This window comes from Branchiostoma floridae, chromosome 13 (assembly GCF_000003815.2).
Source record: "Branchiostoma floridae strain S238N-H82 chromosome 13, Bfl_VNyyK, whole genome shotgun sequence".
NCBI lineage: Eukaryota > Metazoa > Chordata > Leptocardii > Amphioxiformes > Branchiostomatidae > Branchiostoma > Branchiostoma floridae.
Window position 1 is genome coordinate 2,847,647 of NC_049991.1, and position 20,836 is coordinate 2,868,482.

The 20,836-nt window shown below is 39.4% G+C and overlaps 1 protein-coding gene across 1 annotated transcript; it reads left to right on the top strand.

Annotated features, from left to right (window-relative positions):
* Positions 1-5,738: 5,738 nt before the first annotated feature.
* LOC118429331 lies at positions 5,739-18,926 on the top strand. The gene is made up of 13 exons (XM_035839812.1): positions 5,739-5,868; positions 7,132-7,221; positions 12,204-12,353; positions 12,759-13,036; positions 13,716-13,889; positions 14,155-14,319; positions 14,434-14,515; positions 14,719-15,009; positions 15,381-15,573; positions 16,031-16,266; positions 17,179-17,421; positions 17,675-17,952; positions 18,301-18,926. Exons 1-13 carry the CDS (start codon positions 5,739-5,741, stop codon positions 18,445-18,447), a joined length of 2,457 nt encoding a protein of 818 aa, XP_035695705.1. The 3' UTR covers positions 18,448-18,926.
* Positions 18,927-20,836: the final 1,910 nt, after the last annotated feature.

Consider the following 20,836-nt stretch of genomic DNA (forward strand, 5'->3'; position numbering starts at 1 on the left):
GCGTTCATGGTCGTCATAGACGTCGTTTCTCATTCTGTTTTAAAAGATGATTCATGGAAATACAAGTTATTTGAATTTTCATCATGTTTCGTCATTTGTTAATAATTTGACCAATGCTTCATAGGGATAAAGGTTAGAAATAATAACCTGGTAAGATCGATGGCCATCAAAGACTTGACAAACTTGCTATAGGGCGTATAGCATTAAGCGAGCAAGAATTTGAAGGGTCTTTCAAGGCTCGCTCACGGTGCGCTCAATGATCACTAGGGTCTTTCAATAATCTCATGATGATCTTTCAATGGTCATGGTGCCATGGTCACCATAAAAGTTGCTTCAAAGCAGTAGGTACAATTTCAACAACGTCATTGGCCATCTGTGATGTGGCAAATGTTTTACCACTCGACTCGCATCATCCTGTGGATTGGCTAGGGAGATGGTCTTTTGCTGCTGTCGCTAGTAAAAAAGCATTGAGCTGTTACCTACCTGAATCCATATCCTGGCGTGAAGGTGATGTCAGCTCGGAAGTCGGTAAGGCAGGGAGGGGCCTTCCTCTAATGCGTGTTTTCCTCATCGTCTTTCAAGCAATGGAGCTCACCTAGTACTAGAATGGGCGATGCTCCGAGAATTCGAAATGTTGATACAATAAAAAATGGTGTTTCAAAAAGACCGGGAATGTTTGAACAAAGAAAAAAGCCACATATGCTAAGATATGCAATGCGCGTATTGACTTGAAGCACTTTGAAGTAAATGCAGGCACGTAGACTAATGAGGCAAGACATCATGAATTATCTATTATTTTCCTTATACCATTATTATAGTTAAACCAACAGCATTCTTTTGTGACATTCAAAGTTCTTTATTTCGATTCAACTGTTACAACTAACCGCCACACGTCATGTCTTTATCTTCTGGATGAAAGAATAGAATGTCTACACTGTCAGTCCGGCATCTGCTTTGAGTATCACCGAGGTTGATCATTAGTTTGTATCTGGAGAAAAAAACAGCTTATCGTGGAATTAATCTGCCTCACATGTAGAAACGTCGTCATTGGTAAAATAGTCACGGTACGGTATCGACGATACCTTCTTCACATACAAACTAATGGTCAAACTCGGTTTGAACAAAAGACGATCAAAACGAACAGCTCAAAATTGAATTTTTCCATCGCTTGTGTGGATCAAGATATCCTTGTGACTCGTATGATTACTTATTTGACGAAAGATAATAACTACAAAAGTTGGGTCGTAAAAGTGATTTTACAATAGTACGGAGCCCTCATACCTACCTCCATAAAGTATTTAGAGCTTTTGTACAAGATGGTGTCTATTAGTGAAATAATGTGATAGCACCCCTCTAGTTCTCAAGACATACTATTGATCCTATGTGGGACGACGTCATATGCACTGACGCTGCTGACCGTGACAAAGTCGTCCCGCTTAGATCGAAAGTCGAAAATTGTGACAGAAATTGCTCTCATCTTTTTGGTCAACACATCAGTCACTTACGTACATGTACACGTTCAGAGTCATTGATTGACATTTCTCCTTAAAAGCTGTTAGTGATTGTAACTTAAAGGGTACAAAACTTTATATTTTTGCCATTATTTAAGACTTATTTCTATTTTAAGGGCGATTTACTCTGTTTTCCTGAACAGAAAAATTGAAAAAAAAATCTGGTGTAGTTGCACAAGAAAGAAAGAAAATTCAGTGTCTCTTGATGATCAATGTATTTTCGCCACATAAAGGTACATTTGTGGATATAGACTTATAGCATTGTCAAAACTAACAAACCAACTGCGCCGAAATCATGTTAATCGCCTCTTGTCATGTGGTCATGTAAGTTCACCTGTGACAACATAGTACAGGAGTTTGTTCCAATACGCAGTTTACTGTGGATTTCGTCTGGAAAATCTGGTTTATCTAGCATGATGTTATATCGTATAAGAGTGTCTTCTTCTTCTAATGTATATTTCTACACACTAAGTGTGACCATTTTGGACCCAGTAGTGTAAAATACATGTACATTCCTTCACGCGGTCAGCGAGAATGAGTGGCCACTATTATTTCACTCATGATGAAAAATATTTATACACTTGTAAGGTCATCTATACACTTGATTGACACAATACAATAGAAATATTCATTTACTGACTGCTTAATCCAGTTATTAAAATACCTTAACGTACTTACAGTTTTAGTACAACGTTTGATTCATATAGATTTCTAATATCTTGCCAGGATAAAACACTAGAGAATCTTTATCCGCGTGGTAACCCAAAATCGATATGTATAAGTCGACGGACGGTGGATTGAAACTGTAATATCATATTGCCAAATTTTCAATATTTACAGGTTGAAACCGCCGTTCATCGACTTCATATCCCTAAATACTGTTTTTAAAATCAATGGATATGGCTTACCCCGCTGATTACAGTGGATTAGCGTTAAATAACGAAAGTATATAATGTAGTTAGGTGTACCCTTGTTTTTATTTTTCATGATTATAATTATGGGCGTAATGTAAAAATATTCAACCCAGCTGCCCTTTTTGCTTTAGTTTGTGACATAAAAGAGCAAAATGACATAGAGTCCATTCCAAGACACCATGCGGATGTTTGTTGCTATTGTTTAGAATTGATTTCAAAGTTTTGTAATTATATGTCTACGACATTTGATACTTCAGAAATATTTTCAACACTGTTTCAACTTTGCAAATATTTCCCGGGTCCTGTAAAACTTTGGAAATACTCATGGTGTGGAATTGGATACTTCTAATGGTTTCTAAATAATGATAACAGCATTCTACCATTATTTACCATTTTCTACCATTTCTACCATTTTTGGTAAATGGTTCAGTGGGCTGGGAAGATAGCAATTCACACATCCTTGCAAAGTATAGTTGGGTGCCATGCAACAATGGCCCACCACAAAGGATCCACCAGTGCCCAGAAGTGAAATCTAAAAATATACAGATGCAACAATAGGGCTTACTTTTATGGGGGCAATAAACTAATTTTACCATTTGGCAAAGTTTAGAAATATTTATAAATATTTGTAAATGTGAAATAATCACACAGAGGTTTCACAATTATTCTAAATAAAGATATTTTTGTACAGTTACCTTCAAAATGTTTCTAAAATATTCAATGGAATTCAAATAGATGAGTATTTTCTTAGTGAATTTTTTTTAAAGAATTTAATTATTGTGGCTCAGATATTCTTTTATTCAAAATAATTCAGACTTATTATAAATATCGCCTAAAAACCCTCATGGTGTCTTGGAATGGACTCTATTTTATTGGTACTAAATGTATTTCTATTTTCTAATCTGCCAAGAATGACTATTGGGTATAATGCAAAATTAAAATGGCGATCAATTGCAACGTTTACTCATCATCATATCTATAGTCATTGGCTTAATTTTGCTAGATGTTATATTTACATCTAAGTTTGTAAAACATCTAGTTTGCATTATTTTCTACAGATAACTGCTAAAGACAACTTAAGATAACGCAGAAGTAATTGGTAATGTGCAGCTTGGTATCTATGAAAAGTAAGGAAAAGTACAAATATGTAACATTGACAGATGTAATGTTTTTATCTGTTGCTAATCATCGTCCCAACTTTTGTTATTTTTCGCCTAAGAAGGAATCACACGAGGACATCCTAATCCACACAAGCGATTGAAAAATTACATTTTGAGCTGTTCGCTTTGATTTTCTTTTGTTCAAACCGAGTTTCATCATTATAGTTTGTAGACGTCTTATTTTGGTCCCCCGACACTAGGAGAAGAGTTGGCCGCCCAAGCACAACTCTTAAGAAACTCATTGAGGTCGAAACAGGGCTGGAAGGGCAAGGGCTACTCTCTGCGATGAAGGACAAGCAGTTCTGGAGGACTAACTTCGTCTGCTCCACCTCACACGAGGAAGAATGATGATGATGATGATGATGATGATACTTGAAATTACTATTTTACCAATGACGACTTTTCTGCGTATGTAAGGCAGACTAATTCCTCGATAAGCTGTTTTTTCTCCAGATACAAACTAATGATCAAACTCGGTGGTACTCAAAGCAAATGCCGGTCTGGCAGTGTAGACATTCTATTCTCTGATCTAGAAGATGAAGACATGACGCGTGGAGGTTAGTTGTAACAGTTGAATCGAAATAAAGAACTTTGAATGTCACAAAAGAATGCTGTTTTTTTAATCATGATAACGGTAGGAAAATAATAGATAATTCATGATGTCTTGCCTCATTAGTCTACGTGCGTCGTCAATCCCGTGTCTGCATTTACTTCAAAGTACTTCAAATCAAGACGCGCACTGCATATTTTAGCATATGTGGCTATGTTTCTTTGTTCAAACGTTCCCAGTCGTTTTGAAGCACCATTTTTTACATGTTCGAATTCTCTGAGCATCGCCCATTCTAGGACTAGGCGAGCTCCATTACTTGAAAGACGATGAGGAAAATAAGCATTAGAGGAAGGCCCCTCCCTGCCTTACCTACTTCCGAGCTGACATCACCTTCACGCCAGGATATGGATTCAGGTAGGTAACAGCTCAATGCTTTTTTTAATAGCGACAGCAGCAAAAGACCCTCTATCTCCCTAGCCAATCCACAGGATGATGAGAGTCGAGTGGTAAAACATTTGCCACATGACAGATGGCCAATGACGTTGTTGAAATTGTACCTACTGCTTTGAAGCAACTTTTATGGTGACCATGGCACCATGACCATTGAAAGATCATCATGAGATTATTGAAAGACCCTGGTGATCATTGAAAGCACCGTGAGAGAGCCTTGAAAGACCCGTCAAATTCTTGCTCGCTTAATGCTATACGCCCTATAGCAAGTTTGTCAAGTCTTTGATGGCCATCGATCTTACCAGGTTATTATTACCAGAGATTACCAGTGTGTGAAAGGATTTGTAAATATTGTACATCTAAAGCAGTGGGAGACGAAACACATTTCATTTCCAAATGTTCATTCAACGAAACCGAAAGAATCACCCTGTTTAGAGAAGTCACAAAGACTTATCCCAACTTCCCCACATTGACAGACAAACAGAAGGCCACTTTTCTCTTGAAATCGCAGAACCCACAAATTTTAGAAAATGTGGGGCTTTTCGTCTCCCTCTGCTTCTTAAAAAGAAGTCAAACCCAACCTGCTTAGAAATAGCCAACACTAGTATTAGATTAGAACATTGTTTATGACTGTCCATTGTCACTATGTGTATACCATGTACTTGCAATAAGCCCTCGGGCACGAACTTGCAAATAAACTTCTTTATTATTATTTCTTACCTTTATCCCTATGAAGCATTGGTCAAATTATTAACAAATGACGATGAAAATTCAAATACTTGTATTTCCATGAATCATATTTTAAAACAGAAAGAGAAACCGAGGTCTATGACGACCATGAACGCAGCAATACCGGAGAGTATAGTAGTCAACTCCCTGTGACTGAAGGCTTCATTGGTAACCAGAAGTATGGGACTGGTGCTGTGCACAGGCGGAAATGAAAGGTATCGATGCACCGTAGTAGCCTTCGCAAACGATGCTATAGTTTCAGGTTCGCTTGTGTTTTTTCATTCCAATGAAAGGACCTTTACATATCGGTTTACCTTACGAAAGTTATTTGCAATGCGTCCAAACAACAGGATGTACCTATTGCTCCGATGAGTGCCGTGACGATCCCGACACCAACGTGTATCAGTTCACTGATGTCAATAGAATGGACAACCCACGGCAGGCTAGCCCCCAAAGTCAACAGGGTGGACAACCACCAGCAGAAGATGCAGACAGGGTGGACTGTAACGCTGCCGACTTGTTCGAGAACCCGATGTACGCGCCGGACGATAGAGGTACGTTTTGGTGTTCTCAACCATTTTGTGTCTGTGTGTGTGTGTGGGGGGGGGGGGGGGGGGGTTCTGGGATCGACGTGAGGTATGAAAAGTATTACTTTAATCAAAAAATATGTTAATAAGTTGGAAAAACATTGCATTTCCTGTGAATTTCAATGAAGGGACTTTTCATGGCATATACTATTTGGACGTTATTCAGTTGCGCATTACATGATCTAAATACTGTGGACTCGGACTCTTTTTTACAGATATTTGCGTCCTATGATGGAAAACACTACAAAAGTAGATTTTTCCTAATTAAACATGCAAATTAAGTACCAGTTTGCATCATTTGTCGTTCCCTTGTTATGTCATCATCTTTGAAGACGTTGACAAAATCGCTCCTGCAGTTTCAGAGCAACCTGCTAGGAGGTCCAAACATATACCGTCCATTTCTTATGTTACAGGCTATCTGCATCCCAAAAATTGAGACCATAGCTCATCCGAGTTAAGAGATACAAAAAAAACGGAATTTCTGCTGAGGTACCAAGGTCACATAAAGATACTTTCTATGATGAGATTGGCTTAAGATGATTGGCATGTTTTAACCAATGATTAAACGATTACTTTTAAGAATCTCATTCTATTCGGACGTTTGAAGATTAGGTTTCCAGGCATTATTTTTTCTCATCAGATTCTTTTATATTGTTGTCGTCATAGGGCACATTCTTTGTCGTGAGTTTAGCACGGATTCAGTATGAATATGATTATGTACTATGACTTTCTTTGAATGGTATGTTGACTCATGTTATTTGATTGCTTTTGGACTCCATGAAGAATAGATTTTGTGATTGTAAAGTCTAATGGGGATCGAAATAAACAAATCAATACTATCATCTGCAACAAAATATCTTAAATGGAAGCCATATTGATGGAAACATCAATGTGGTGTTTCCAAATGAATCATCCAGTTATTATCTCCATGAAAAATGGAGATATAGTTTTGGGTGTGTCTGTGTGTCTGTCTGTGTGTCCGGATGTTTGTAGTGAGCATAACTCAAGAACCTCTGGATAGATTACGATGATATTTGGTTTGTGGGTAGGTGTTGAAAAGACAAAGGTCAGAGTCAATTTTGTGCCACCTAGTATGTGACCTTGGTACTGCAGCAGAAATTCATTTTTTTAATCATTTGAGCTAGATGTGCCATAGTCTTGATTTTTGGATAGCAGATATCTTGTGACATAAGGGATATGTGGTGTATATTTTTGTTGATTTGTTTACAGCAGAAGACACAGACAGGGTGGACTGTAAGCCTGCATGCTCGTTCGAGAACCCGATGTACGCGGCGGGTACGTTACGACAAGACGACAGAGGTACGTTTTGTGGTTTGCATTCTTTTAACTTTTATCATTTCTACCACAATGGAATGTTTGTGTGTGTGTCTATGTGTGTGTGTGTGTGTGTGTGTGTGTGTTTGTTTGTTGTACATGTGTTTGTGTATGTATGTATGTATGCATGTGTATGTGTGTGTGTGTGTCTGTATGTCGGTGTGTGTGACTGATTGTGTGTACAATACACTGTAAATGGACATTTCCTTTTCTATGAATTCCAATGAAATGACCTTTCTATATCAGTTTAGTGCATGAATACTATTCAATGTCATACAACTGGATCTATCTATTGTAGACGCCTCCTATGTACATGTACTGCGCATGTATACACAGTTGTTTTTAATAAGCCTTTTCTTAATTTGCAGCCATCTGATATTTACAGAACGTATCAAAAATGCCTTGCAAAGAACAAAAGCAAATCGCATTCGGGGAATTCTTTTGAATACAGAATTGGTAAAATTTGCATAAGATCAGTAAAAGTCATTTCATAACTAAATGCGTAAACAACAATTTTAAGTAATTTGTCTAGAGAAGAATTGAATAATGAGACCCGTTCACGATGATTAGTTTCTTTGTGATCAATCAACAACTAAATCAGTTTTCTTCAAGCTTCTGGTTTCACCATCGATCATATGTCTGTAAAATGTAAAACTATTTTAGATGGCTATATCTTTGGCTTGTGCTTGCGTGGCAAAAAAAAAAGGTTAAAGTGCTAAAGTTTATGTTTGAGTTCGCATTTCTCATTATTTACTGCGAAATGGCATTAAATGCTAACATGGATGAAAAGCGTAGAAAATGGTGTGTTTTGGGTGCAAATTGTGTTTCGGCCCGACTTTTTTTCCGGATATCCATACGCCTTCAATGTAAACAGGCCCGTGACCTAGATTGACCTCTGAAGCAACCCGCGGAGAAGGCCAAACGCGCTCCAGTGCAAAACTCCCTTCCGTGACTAACTCCTCTCCCGGCAATGTAGAGGGGTAATTTTTACGCCCTCACGGCGCCACCAAATCAGGTACATTCTAAAGCTCCCTTTCTCGCCAGAAATCTCCTTCCCATGGTAATATCCCTTCCCCCAGCATGCTTTGCGCGGAAAGACGTTCTCTTCCCCAGGGCACAAAAGCTTCCCCAATGCGCCCCGCTATGACCATGGATACCACCACGGAACCCGGGCGTGGATTAATCAGAGGGCGCTGTGTAGGAGCGTGGTTGGGGACCGTGCGAAGGAGGATGCTGTAAAAGTACCATTGGTCAAATTATGCAAATAACCTTCCAATGTCAAGTGATGTAACACTCCAAAAATAGATATTTCATGAATATCATCGGAAGAACACACACCAAGGAGATTTAGCAGCTGCATTAGCTATAGGTCAGTACGTTGAAATAGGAAGATAGCGAAAAGGTAACAAAAGATAGCAAAAAGTCCTCTCAACAACTTCAAGGTACTGTGGTTGGTTATATACTTATGAAATCCAAAATAAGTAATGTTCATCCATGTCCAAACTTACGAATTTGGAAAATGGAATTTCAGATTTTAGCATGTTGCACAACCAACACGGTAAAAAGCTCACTTTTCCAACCACCACAGGCGAAAATGAAAAAAAAAATACACAATAGATCTACAGACACCCAATACATTACATGCAGGTCTGAGGTCTACGAACTCTTGTTATAACTGTATGCAGTTTAAAGACTGGGATAATGTTAGATTCATAGGAATCAATTGATTAATTCAAAAGTCCAGTCAGAACTGCTTTTTACGCTAGAAGCAAGCATTTCAGATTTCAGCCTCTCATGGGACTGTAGCCTTAGTTGATTGGAGGCGGGTCTCTTTGAGATAATCAAGCTCACCGGTCTTTAGATAACTACTGAAAATGATACTACGGGTACTGTGGAGATAACAGTGTACAAAAAGTCCAGTCAGAATGCATTTTTATGTTTAAGAGCAAGCATTTTAAATTTCAGCCTCTCATGGCACTGTGGCTTGATTTGATTGGGGGCGTGGCTCTTTGAGATAATTAAGGACGTCGAAAATGATATCATAGATACTATAGAGGTGACCAACAACTTAATTCAGAAATGATCTTTTTTTCTGCAAACACACAAAAAAGATTATGTTCTGTTTTTCCCTCCGTGAAACGGAGAGTTTGTTTTCACCGCTGTTTGTATATCAGAGGAAAGTTTGTCAGCATGATAACTAGGGAACGCATGAATGGATTATTTCGATAATTGATATGTGGGTAGGTGTGCACATGCCAAAGCAATGGTAGTAATTGTGGTACGGCAGGGCGCTCTAGCGGTGTGTAAGGGTTCTGCAGCAGAACTTCCGGTTTTTATATTTTTGGTTCGGGACTTGCTTGGGTGATGATTTTTCAGTGGTAGGTAGCTGTGTAAAAGCATAGTAAGGTGTGTGAGTTTTGGCCCCCTAGTGGTTTCCCAGGGGCAGTGAAATTAATTTTTGTGTTAGGTTTTGAGAAGAAATAATGAAAGCAGGGGTTGACGGATCGTAATGACTGTAGATATGCAGATAGCTTACGTAGTGATGTACATAATTGTATGTTTGTTGTACAAATTAGGAGGTAATTTTCATAATGCAATAGGTATGTGTAGAAACCTTCTACAGTGAATGTCTGTTAGCAAGATAACCGGTGAATGCCTGGATGGACTGATCTGATATATGGTATGTGAGGAGGTCTTTTGAAGGGGAAGAAACGTACGTAGCGTTTTTTTTTTTTTTTTTTGTCTAGTGGCTTCTGACGGTTTTGCAGGGGATGTTTTTAGTTGGAAAATTGGGTGTAGCGTGGCTGTTGCGTAATGGTGCATATATCTGGGTGGTTACGTCATACCCATGTGATAGTGGAAAGATTGACAAGAAGTGACCCCAAAGGCCATAGTTGCGGCAATAGAGGTCAACACGGCTATATACCAGACTTTAGTGTCTAAGATTACAATACAATTGCTTATAGGGACAGTATATCATACATGATGGGGTGTACATGTTCCCCATAAGATTTAATAATCTATAAACATTTCTTTTTTTCAGTTAGAAATGTAATACGTTTGACTGTCCTGTTATGAAATGCTGCGGATTAACTAATTGTGCAAACTAGCCCCTAGTTTGCATTAATAGTCCTTTATTACCTTCCCCAAGAAGGTTATGTTTTGGTAAGCGTTTGCATGTATGTATCTATGTTTGTAGAAGACCAGCATAATAGAGAACGCCTGGATGGATTGTATTGATATTCGGTATTTTGGTAGGTCTTGATAAAGTCTGGAAACAATTAGATTTTGGGCCCCCTAGCGACCTATAACGGTACTGCAGTGAAAGTTCTGGGTTTGATATTTCGAGTTCTGGATATGTTGCGGCTATCTATGAGTTTTGAGTGGTAGACAGCTCTTGATGCCGAGAGTAAGTGGTATAGGTTTGCCCCCCCCCCAGCGGCTTGTTTTGGTACTGCAGGGCAGATTTTGTGTCAGACTTTGAAAGGGAATAACTCAAGAAGGGGTTAACGGATTGTCATGATTTTTGTTATGTACATAGCTTAAGTGATGCCTCATTTAATAACATATTACATATGAAAATTGGAATCTTATTTGCATAATCAATTAGGAAATTGTCTAAACACGCTCAGTTCAATTATAGGACCGCTGCAACATGTGACGTTTGTAAATGAGGAAGAGAACAATATTGATAGATATATATATTATGCAAAAATAAGACCTAATTTGCATAATTAATGAGAAAATGTTATTATGTCATTGTTGTAAATGACGGGAACTTCTTACTTGTAGCATTTGGAAGTTATATACAGGTGAATAAGGTCCTTATTTGCATCAGTTATCATAAAATGCGATAATAGCCTTCTTTTTTTAATATAGATTGCGCATGTCTATTTGGTGGAGGAAATGATCATCTTATATAATTTATGCAAATGAGAACATTATTTGCATAAATAATGACAAACGATTGATACAGCAATTGCAAAAGATCATTTGGCGAAGGTATGGGTTCGTGGAACTCTAGTTATAGAAGGCATCTCCCAAGTTATCTAGAGATCACAAATCATGACGATCCGTCAACCCTTCCCGTGTTATTACCCTCCAAAGGGCTGATGCAGGCGCGGAAGATTTCCTGTAAATTCCGGGAATTTTTACCAATCGGACATACTAGTACACTACTCAGTTAGGCTAATATTTCTCTCTTTGTTAGTTACATCTGTCTTATCTTTGAGTATTTGCTATTATGAAATAAAGTATTCGTATAAACTGTCCTCATTATTTATGCAAATTAGTCTCTGATTTGTATTATAAAAATTGATCATGTAAAGCATCTCCAAAGCTATCTCACTCCCTCGCTCGCTCACAGCCCATTACATTGAAAGCTATCTGCATCCCAAATACCATGACAATCTGTGAACCCAAATCATTCCACTCCAAAGGGATGATGCAACTACGTGGGCGCCGAAAAGTTCCTGAAGAATTCCGGGAATTTTTTTTCCAATCGGACGTATCATATACTGTAAGGCTAGTTCCTGAGATGTCTATAAAAAACACCCTCCAACCACCACAGCCTCACCCATTTCACGGAGGTTGATTTTTACGAACGCTTGTTTGATATGCACTCTTGATGAATTTGCGTCATCGGAGGTTGCCAAAAAAATGGGTATCCGCCAACCTCCGGAATCGTAAAAGAAACTCCGGTCCGAGACCACAACGAATAAAATCGTTTTACATTACGGGGGGTTCGAAATATTGTTTCCATCACATTCTTTGCTTTTTCATGAGTTAAGGAAGTATGATTCTGTACTCCTGTAAAAATAAGTATAGATTTAATTTATCATGAAAGATTCACATGCATGCCATATTTTTAGAAACCATTTACTGGGTATTTTCACATCTATTACATCCAGTCATTGTTTATCTGCAAATGTTTTCTGACTCACGACCGTCAGCATGTTCCTTCAAAGGCGAAGAAACCAACGGAAAAAATTCTAACACCAGTGAGATCCATGACGATCCCGGGAACGACGTGTACCACTGCATCAACGACGATGAAATCAACGACCCAGAACAGGCTGCTCACCAAAGTCCACACGGGGGACAGCAAGCAGCAGAAGGTTTTGTTGTTTGTTACCATTTCTACCACAAATGCATTAGAAGATCAATTTTATAGTATTTCAGGTCACTTGTTAGAATATTTCCATTTTTAGTATATCTGTTGATGTATTGGTCAACAGATGAACGTAACACGTTTAGCTATTGAGATTCTCCATATGACAATGAACAGGTGTCAGAAGACGCCTTTTCAAAGCCGCCATACTGAACCTTCCATACACGTCACCTTAAAGTTATGGTTTTATGACATCGATGTTGGTTATTTTACAGCTAATTGTACTCTTTCATGTCAACCATCAACAATCAGCCAGTATGAAGAAAAAAATTGGCGGTTATGTAAAGCTCTTTGACGAATGCAAAATGATGGCAGCAAGTAAAGAATGATATGAAGTATTGTCTGCTCACAGGTACTAACGATGCCTCGGACAGCTGTGAGTTCCCCAGAGGACTCTACGGGACATTTATTCGTCCCAATCTGCTCCTCCATGTTGCAATCGTCATCATAATAGCAGCCGTCATTGCTGTAGTAGCTGGACTCGTCGCATTCCTCACGACCATAGATGAGGCTCATCCTCTCTCACCCAACAGTCCTCTGGAGCGGAGTGTCACGTCAAGCCGACCAGTGTCACCATTCCCCGCCACCTCTGCCGGTTCCACACTGGAAAACAACAGTTTAACTCTCTCGGTTGGTTTCCTATCTTGCATTCGACGTGTAGTCTCGATTTTGGATCACTAGAATTGGGTTTCTGGGCAACTGATTCAAAGTCCTATCTAAAATTATGAAATTTTTTTATTAATTTATTATGAATATTTTTTTTAAATATTTAGAAAATATATGTAAGAAACAAGCTGTCAAAAGCCACCTACCTAAGGTTTAGTCCATGGAAATCTCACATTTGCAGCGTAGTCTGACTCGTAAAGTATCCATCTAGTGATTTTGTGCCGAAACCCTTTTCACACCACCTGCTGACCTTTAAACTCTATAAACAAGACCTGATTGCGAGCACGCTGCACTTACTCGACAGTTTAACAGACATTCCAAATATGGTCAACAAAATATGACAGCCACAACCCTAATAACCTGTAATATTCAGCTCCAAATTGCCAAAAATTGGCAACAAAATGGCTTTTGCCTTCATTTGTTTTAAATAGACTGGCTCTTCTTGGACCTTCTGTGTCTGCTTCAAATAAGTGACCATTTGCCCTGTTCTTTATGCCAAAGAAGAGGCAGCTGGTAATAGAATAATAAGCATATACATTCTTATGAACACGCGAAGCTTCCAGGTTATAAAATGATAGCATTAGCCATTACGCCTTACAAAGCAATGAAATCTGTTACATTCTGATATATACATCTTAAACAGCCCGTAACGATTGTAACGGAAGAGCCAACCACTGCAACAGATTTGCCCCCATGGAAGATAGCTGATGGTGTCACGGCGCCGAATGTGTCCTCTACCGACCTGTATCTGGAAACAACGAGCGTGTTTCCGCAAACCGGAACAGCAAATGCAATCACCCCGACAAGTACAACTAAGGTAAGAAAATGTCCTATTTCAACGTGATGAATCGCAGTTTACATGTACGGTAGTACATTTGTATTCCTTTTATCACAAAATCTTCCAGGTTGTAAAATAAAAAAAATGACAATTTAAGCCCGGTTAAAAAGCACAAGGTAACAGATACTCAAGCAACTGGATAAAATTGTGAAGTTATAAAAGTTTATCCAGTTGCTTGTGAGTTCCTGTAACCTTGCTTCCCTCTATTTGATCCAGTTGCTTGAAGAACTGTAATTCTGCCTAGATCTATTTGACTGTGAAGGAAGACCCAACCAACTCAACAATCTTGCCCATATGGACGACAGCTGACGTGGAGACGAGTGTGTCTCCGACCGATTCCCATCTGGAAACGAGTACGTCTCCACAAGCTGGAACAACAAAGACGGTCACACCGGCAACTACAGCCAAGGTAATAAGAAACGATTCAAGATCTTTGAAATGACCCAGCCTATCATGTATCGCAAATGATGTGTATTTTAATTTACAGTGATACGAACATGATTGTATATTCATTTGTCTCCAGGTGTTGACACATAATGTCGAAAGGACAAGATTTGACCAGCTTCAGAAGACTACAAAGCAACACCCTTCAATCACTCACAAAGGTACCACAATCGGCCTTCATTTGTCCTTCACTGACGTGACCTGCTAACTTGCCTCAAACTCCGACGACTGTTGTGTCCCTATGACTGTCGTCATGAAAAACGACTCTCTTGTGTTCTCTGTTCATTATTTGATGGGAGATAACAGGAAATACCCATCGATCCGCCACATTCTTCAATAATGCCCTCCCTTTCCCCCCACATAGGAGAGTGCTACCAAAGTCTGGGTTGCTGGGAGGATCGTTTCGACCGCGCCATTCCAATACTCGAGGGGACAGATCCACGTCTGGATGGCATCTATGGAGCTCGAAACAACCCCGTCGAGAAGTGTTACCAGGTAGCGAATTCTCGTGGGTTTATCGTGTTTGCTGTACAGGATGGCGGGCAGTGTTTCGGGTCTGCTGATGGCCACAACACTTTCTTCAAGTACGGACGTTCCTCCGCCTGTGGAGTGGACGGCAAAGGCGGGAGCTGGACAAATGAAGTCTACCTGATTGGTATGTAGCACTCGATGACTGTCTTTTGCGTCTAGAAAATGCTCCATGGGTACACGCAAATGTACGTTTACGATACTGCAATCAATTGCACTATTAACAGTTTAGGTACGTGACAGGATTCTTGTGTAGTGTGATCACATGTTCTCTTGTACTACGATAAATGTCCAAGTCAAAATATTGCAATAAAATGTGCGCTCTAACCAAGGATAAATATTCATATGATCCTATGATAAGGATGTTTATAACATGGCAACGATACCCTGCGATATCGTACATCATAGAAACAGTAAATCATCAAATACATATTGTAGAGACCAGAGTCATTCATATAAATATGACAATGCTGATGACAGTCCTCTCGTCTGCACCAGGAGTCAATGTTGCCCTGGGAAAGCCAGCGTTTCAAACAAGCCTTATCCATCATACCAGCGGGATTGCCAGTCTTGCCGTAGACGGGAACACCGATACCAACTACGATCATGGTTCCTGTACACACACTATAGACATTGGGGAGACTAACCCGAGCTGGTGGGTGGATCTTGGGCAATCGTATGTGATTGACAGGTATTTGTACAGATTTTACATGTATATTAATATATCACTCATTACATTGGATATGTATTAAACACACATACACACACACACACACACACACACATGAACATAATTTCAAAATTTAATATCTATAGTTGACATGAATGTTTTTCAAACTAAATCTATAATTTGCTTCTGCTTCTAGCGAATGTCAGTCAATGCTTGCCAAAAGAAAAAGTCTATGAAAAGATCAGAGTGAAAAGTATGATATGTTAACATTCCTTTGTTCATGTAAGACTATGCATGCTGAATATTTACTATATTGTGCCCATACTTTTAATGTTCACTTCAAAGGCAAAGCACCTGATGATCCCCGTATCCAAGTTACAAGTTCCAATACAATACGGGATCTATTAATAGTGTGAAGAGGAAAGATAATCCAAATAGTCACAAAACTGAGTACCATTGCCATTGTCAACATCTACAGAGTACTCATCTTCAACCGCCAGGACTGTTGTTCGGAAAGAATCAACCCCTTCAACATCCACATCGGGGATTCTGACCAGGTCAGCACGAACCCCAAGTGTGGAGGTGATCATCAAATGAACTGGAACCAGCCGTCCATTTCCGTCTCCTGTAAGGGGATGAAGGGTCGCTATGTGGGCGTCCGTCTTCCCGGATCCTCCCGAATACTGACCCTGTGTGAAGTCCAAGTATTTTTGGGTAGGCCTTCACTACGTTTACTTCACATGGCTATGGCGTATTCATAGGACGTTGTCATGAAAGTTATGTGACTTATTGGCGACAGATAATTGAGGCGACGTTACCATTTGTGCGAATTTCGCCTAGCGGCCACACATTTTGGCGACGAATGACCATCAATTCGAGGCCAATATTAGAGTCTACAAGGCTGAGTCAAAATGTGATGCAAGTGATTCTAAAACTCACATCGGCCAATTTTTAATCGTAGCCTTATTGTGAAATTAGAATATTCAATTATCGTCCTTTATCACTAAGGACGATAACATCTATGCAAATTTCAATGTAATTAAAGTTAACGCGCGTTCTTCATCTCATCAGGTCGTTGTGCCCCAATGTTCCTCGACAATTCCGCACCGAAACCCAACAAAATATCGTTCGGTAAGAGTACAAAGGACATTTGTTTCCTTTAATAACTAACAAGACAGTTTCATTTCGTTTCAATAAAGTAAAAAAAAAAACAGGCTGTCATGCATTCCTGTCAAAATGTCACAAAATTGTATCAGTATCTATCAAGTCAGAGAAGTAGCAAGCGTCCTGGATGCAAAAATTGATTTCACCAAAAAGTTTACGTTTTAGGGTACCTGCGGGTTTACAGATCATGATAATGTTAATGTAAATAGACTAAGTGACCATTTACGTAACCATAAATACGTAATGCAAACAAGGAGCTGAGTTACATCTACGTGGTGGTAGTTGCTATGAGTACGACGACACATGCACAACTGTCACTTTTGATACTAAATCAACGTTTTGCCGTTATCTAGATAGACACTTGATAGTATGTTAATGTTAAGTGTCACATGTAGGTATGCTATGCTGTGTTTTGAAGATGCATGCGTGATACTTAAGTTCCTTATCTATTTCATCTATCAGAACAGGTATGTCGGATGGGAGATGGAGCATCCTACCGAGGAACAGTCTCTAAGACTGAAACAGGTAAGACCTGTCAGCGCTGGGACAGTCAGACACCTCATAAACACTATTACTCAACTGCAAAATTTCCTTCGTCCGGGCTGGAGGAGAACTACTGCCGGAAGACTGAAGACTGGACCGAAGTTTGGTGCTTCACCACGGATCCCAGCACGAGATATGAGATTTGTGACGTGCCAGTATGTGGTAAGGTCCGATGCTGTCACTTCTATGACTATGTTAGTGCTTTTATTTTATCCTTATTTGCTACAACATCTACTCCATAATCTAACGCCATCTGATCAATCATAAAGTTTGCAGACTAATCAATTATATCTAAACAAAACAAGAAAATACTGCTAGCTTTGCGACCATTCCATAGGTAAGAAAGCAACACTCTCTAGTAGCGATAATAATTTTGCGGTCACCAATGGTTATAGCTTTGGCGTACCTGTTTCAGTTGTCGGACACAAGCGGCAAGGGTGCAAGGGAGGCTACATACGACTCGGGCTACACTGTATCCGTCTGGTTCCCATCCAAAAGTCTTTTGTGGACGCACAGCAGGCCTGTAAGGCGGATGGGGCGACTCTGGCTATGCCTAAAACAACAGAACTGGACCTCGCTCTGAGACGCCTGGTCAAAACATCCGGAGGCAACGACGAACACTGGATTGGCATGACGCAGGCTGGCGGCCTCGACTGGACATGGGTGGACGGGACACCTCTGGGACACTACCGGGTATGTGTTCTGTTGACAAGAATAATAGTTGCTAGATCTCGTACATTCCATTCTTATCTTCAACATTGGGGTCAGTACTTATGCCATTGCCAAGTCTTGTTTAATATTTGGTGCAGTCATCATTTTTCTCATCACCTCCTTTTCTAATTCCTGATTAGTCTGTTGCGAATTATTGTCTGTCTGGCTACACTCGTACTCCATTAATCCACAATGCAGATACATGAGGGAATGGTACACTGCATCACGTACATTACAGAAGATGGACAAATAAAGGATCACGAAAGTTTATACACTACTTTTAGTAATCTCGAAGAAATTAACATTAAAGCTGGTTTTCTTTTTCCCCAGGCATGGAACCCCGGTGAGCCAAGGGGTGACAAAGGGGTTGTACTGTGCGTTCAGTACTGGTTTTCAGGACATACTAGTGGTCCTATGTGGGACGACGCTGATTGCTCTGAGGAAAAGTGGTTCATCTGCCAAATTCTTCCTGCTTGACTAGGAAATTGGTAGTCTCTGTTTGATTACCCCATCTTATCAGTCAATGACATTGTACATGTTCATGATCAGTGACTAACTGTTCCACTTGTTTAAAAGTGTAAGTTAATGGGTGCAATGGGTGCATACTTTGTGCTTTCATCATACAATTAAGTCTGGTCACTCTCTTTCCATGCATTGAAAAAATAAGACAGAAAAGACTAAAACGAAGCAAGGAAGAAATGTTGGCCTCTCTTATCAACCACTCCACACAGATGTGTTTCTGTGGATAAAATCCCATAAAAACAGCATAATTAAGAAACCAGCTGCGCCAAAACCATGCGATTTGCCTCTATGACACGCTGTCATGTAAGTTTGCACAAAATTTTCATTTCCTACTGCAATCCTCAGAAGAATTTAATAAGTGAAAAATCACCAAGCTCTAGTGATTAAGCCAATTTGTGTATGGATCATGGATGTCATGTGAAAAATCTACTTTGTAGGGCATAATTCTACATCATATATGAGTAATAACGTGGTGGTGGGTGTATCGCCGCTGTATTGGTTCACTCTACTTTGACATTTTATTTTAATTTTATTTTAGATTCCGACAGTGTGTGCTTTTTAACTCAGCACTGTAAAGTACACGTACATTCCTGCACTATCAGTCTATCAGTATCATGCCGTCAGTGAGAACAATGGGTCACTTCTACTGTTTCACTGATTATGTGATTAAAATACCTTAGATCTACATTTTGAATACAATGATTGACATAAATAGTTTAATTCAATATTTGATATTGGTGATGTGCAGCAATTCGTCAGGTTGTTATACATTTATGCTATCAACATACGATGCACCTGATAAGTATACATCGTCGAAAGTGAGACGGCCAGGCAACAAGATATGCCAAACAACAAGTACTCAAGCAACTACATATGATTTTGGAAACGGCCAGGCAGAATCAAGTACCTTTCGTCAAAGACACTAAAGAGATCTCCTTGGAAAAAAGATTTATACATCCTAACTCTGAATGAGAGAAGTAAGCTAGACTTTTGCTTAGGGTGTACCTATTCCATATACAAAGAACAGTTAGTTCTTCAAACAACTGCACGGTTGTGCCATGGGATATCACCAGTGTCACCCATTGTCGTAAAAACGTTAGCTCCTGCAATACAAACAACAAGAGCTAAATAAGTCGTCTTTACCTGTCTTACCCGTGTTTCCTTCGGACTGCTTTTCCTCTTGTTTTCCTCTCCTTTGCCTATTAATTCATAATAGAATAGAAAAAAAAATGTTCTCCAACTATCGTGAGGATATATAAACCTGCTTTGCAGGTAATCTCCAAGCAGATTCCTCCGTGGCAAGACAGTAACATAAGCTGGGGAAGGACTTAAGCCGGCAGAGGAGTAAAATTGCCCACACGGAGTTTTACTCCTCTGCCGGCTAAAGTCCTTCCCCTGCTTATGTTACTGTCTTGCCACGGAAGAATCTGCTTGGAGATTACTTTGCAAGATATCTTTAGTGTCACTGACAAATTGTAGTGGATTCTCTCTGACACGTTTTGACTGTGATAATTGTTATTTGGCGTACTTTATAACTATATTCTTAGTATGACTACATATTTGACAAAAATATTTTTTGTATTTGCCAGGATGTAAATACACAAGAAATGTAACGTACTTGGCGTGAAACCTAGTTTTTAGTCTATTGCGTTTATAACGCCACTTTGGCGTAATTTTATGGGTGGCATCCTCCGGAGATGCCAAATCTAATGCGCGAGGGCGAAAAAAGAAAAATCCAAGAAAATAACGCTGTTAAATCACAGAACTAACAGTCCATTGTTTCTCAGACTCGGTTTGTCGTATGTTCACATCAAGAAACAATCATCGCCATTTCAAAAATGTTTTATTTTGCCATTCTTGTTTAAAGAGGGGAATAAGGGCGCTGTGGTCCCATGCCCTGACCATGTACCCCCATACCCTGGAGACCAGATCCTCTGTCAAGCATAAAAATTGACCAGCGATGCTATTGGTTGGCCAGTTTTGTTTTAGAACAGGCGAAAATCAATGCGCGCAGATATCATCCGTAAAATTAAGCCAGTGGGGCCTAAGCTGTAGTATTTGCTTCAGTTTGTAACATAAATAACCGAAATATCAAACTTGTTGGTAGTATTTCATGATCAATTTTCTGTTTTTGTTGTTGAAAATGTCAGATTGGCGATCAATTGCAACTTTTCCTGATCGTAGTCATTGGCTGTATAAAGTTTATGAAATATTTTGTTTGTATTATTCTATGGAAACAATTGTATGGCATCACTTCATAATTGAAAACTATACTATTGGTTATGCACAACTTGGCATCAATCAGAAGGAAATGTACAGACGTGTAAGGTTGACTGCTGTAATG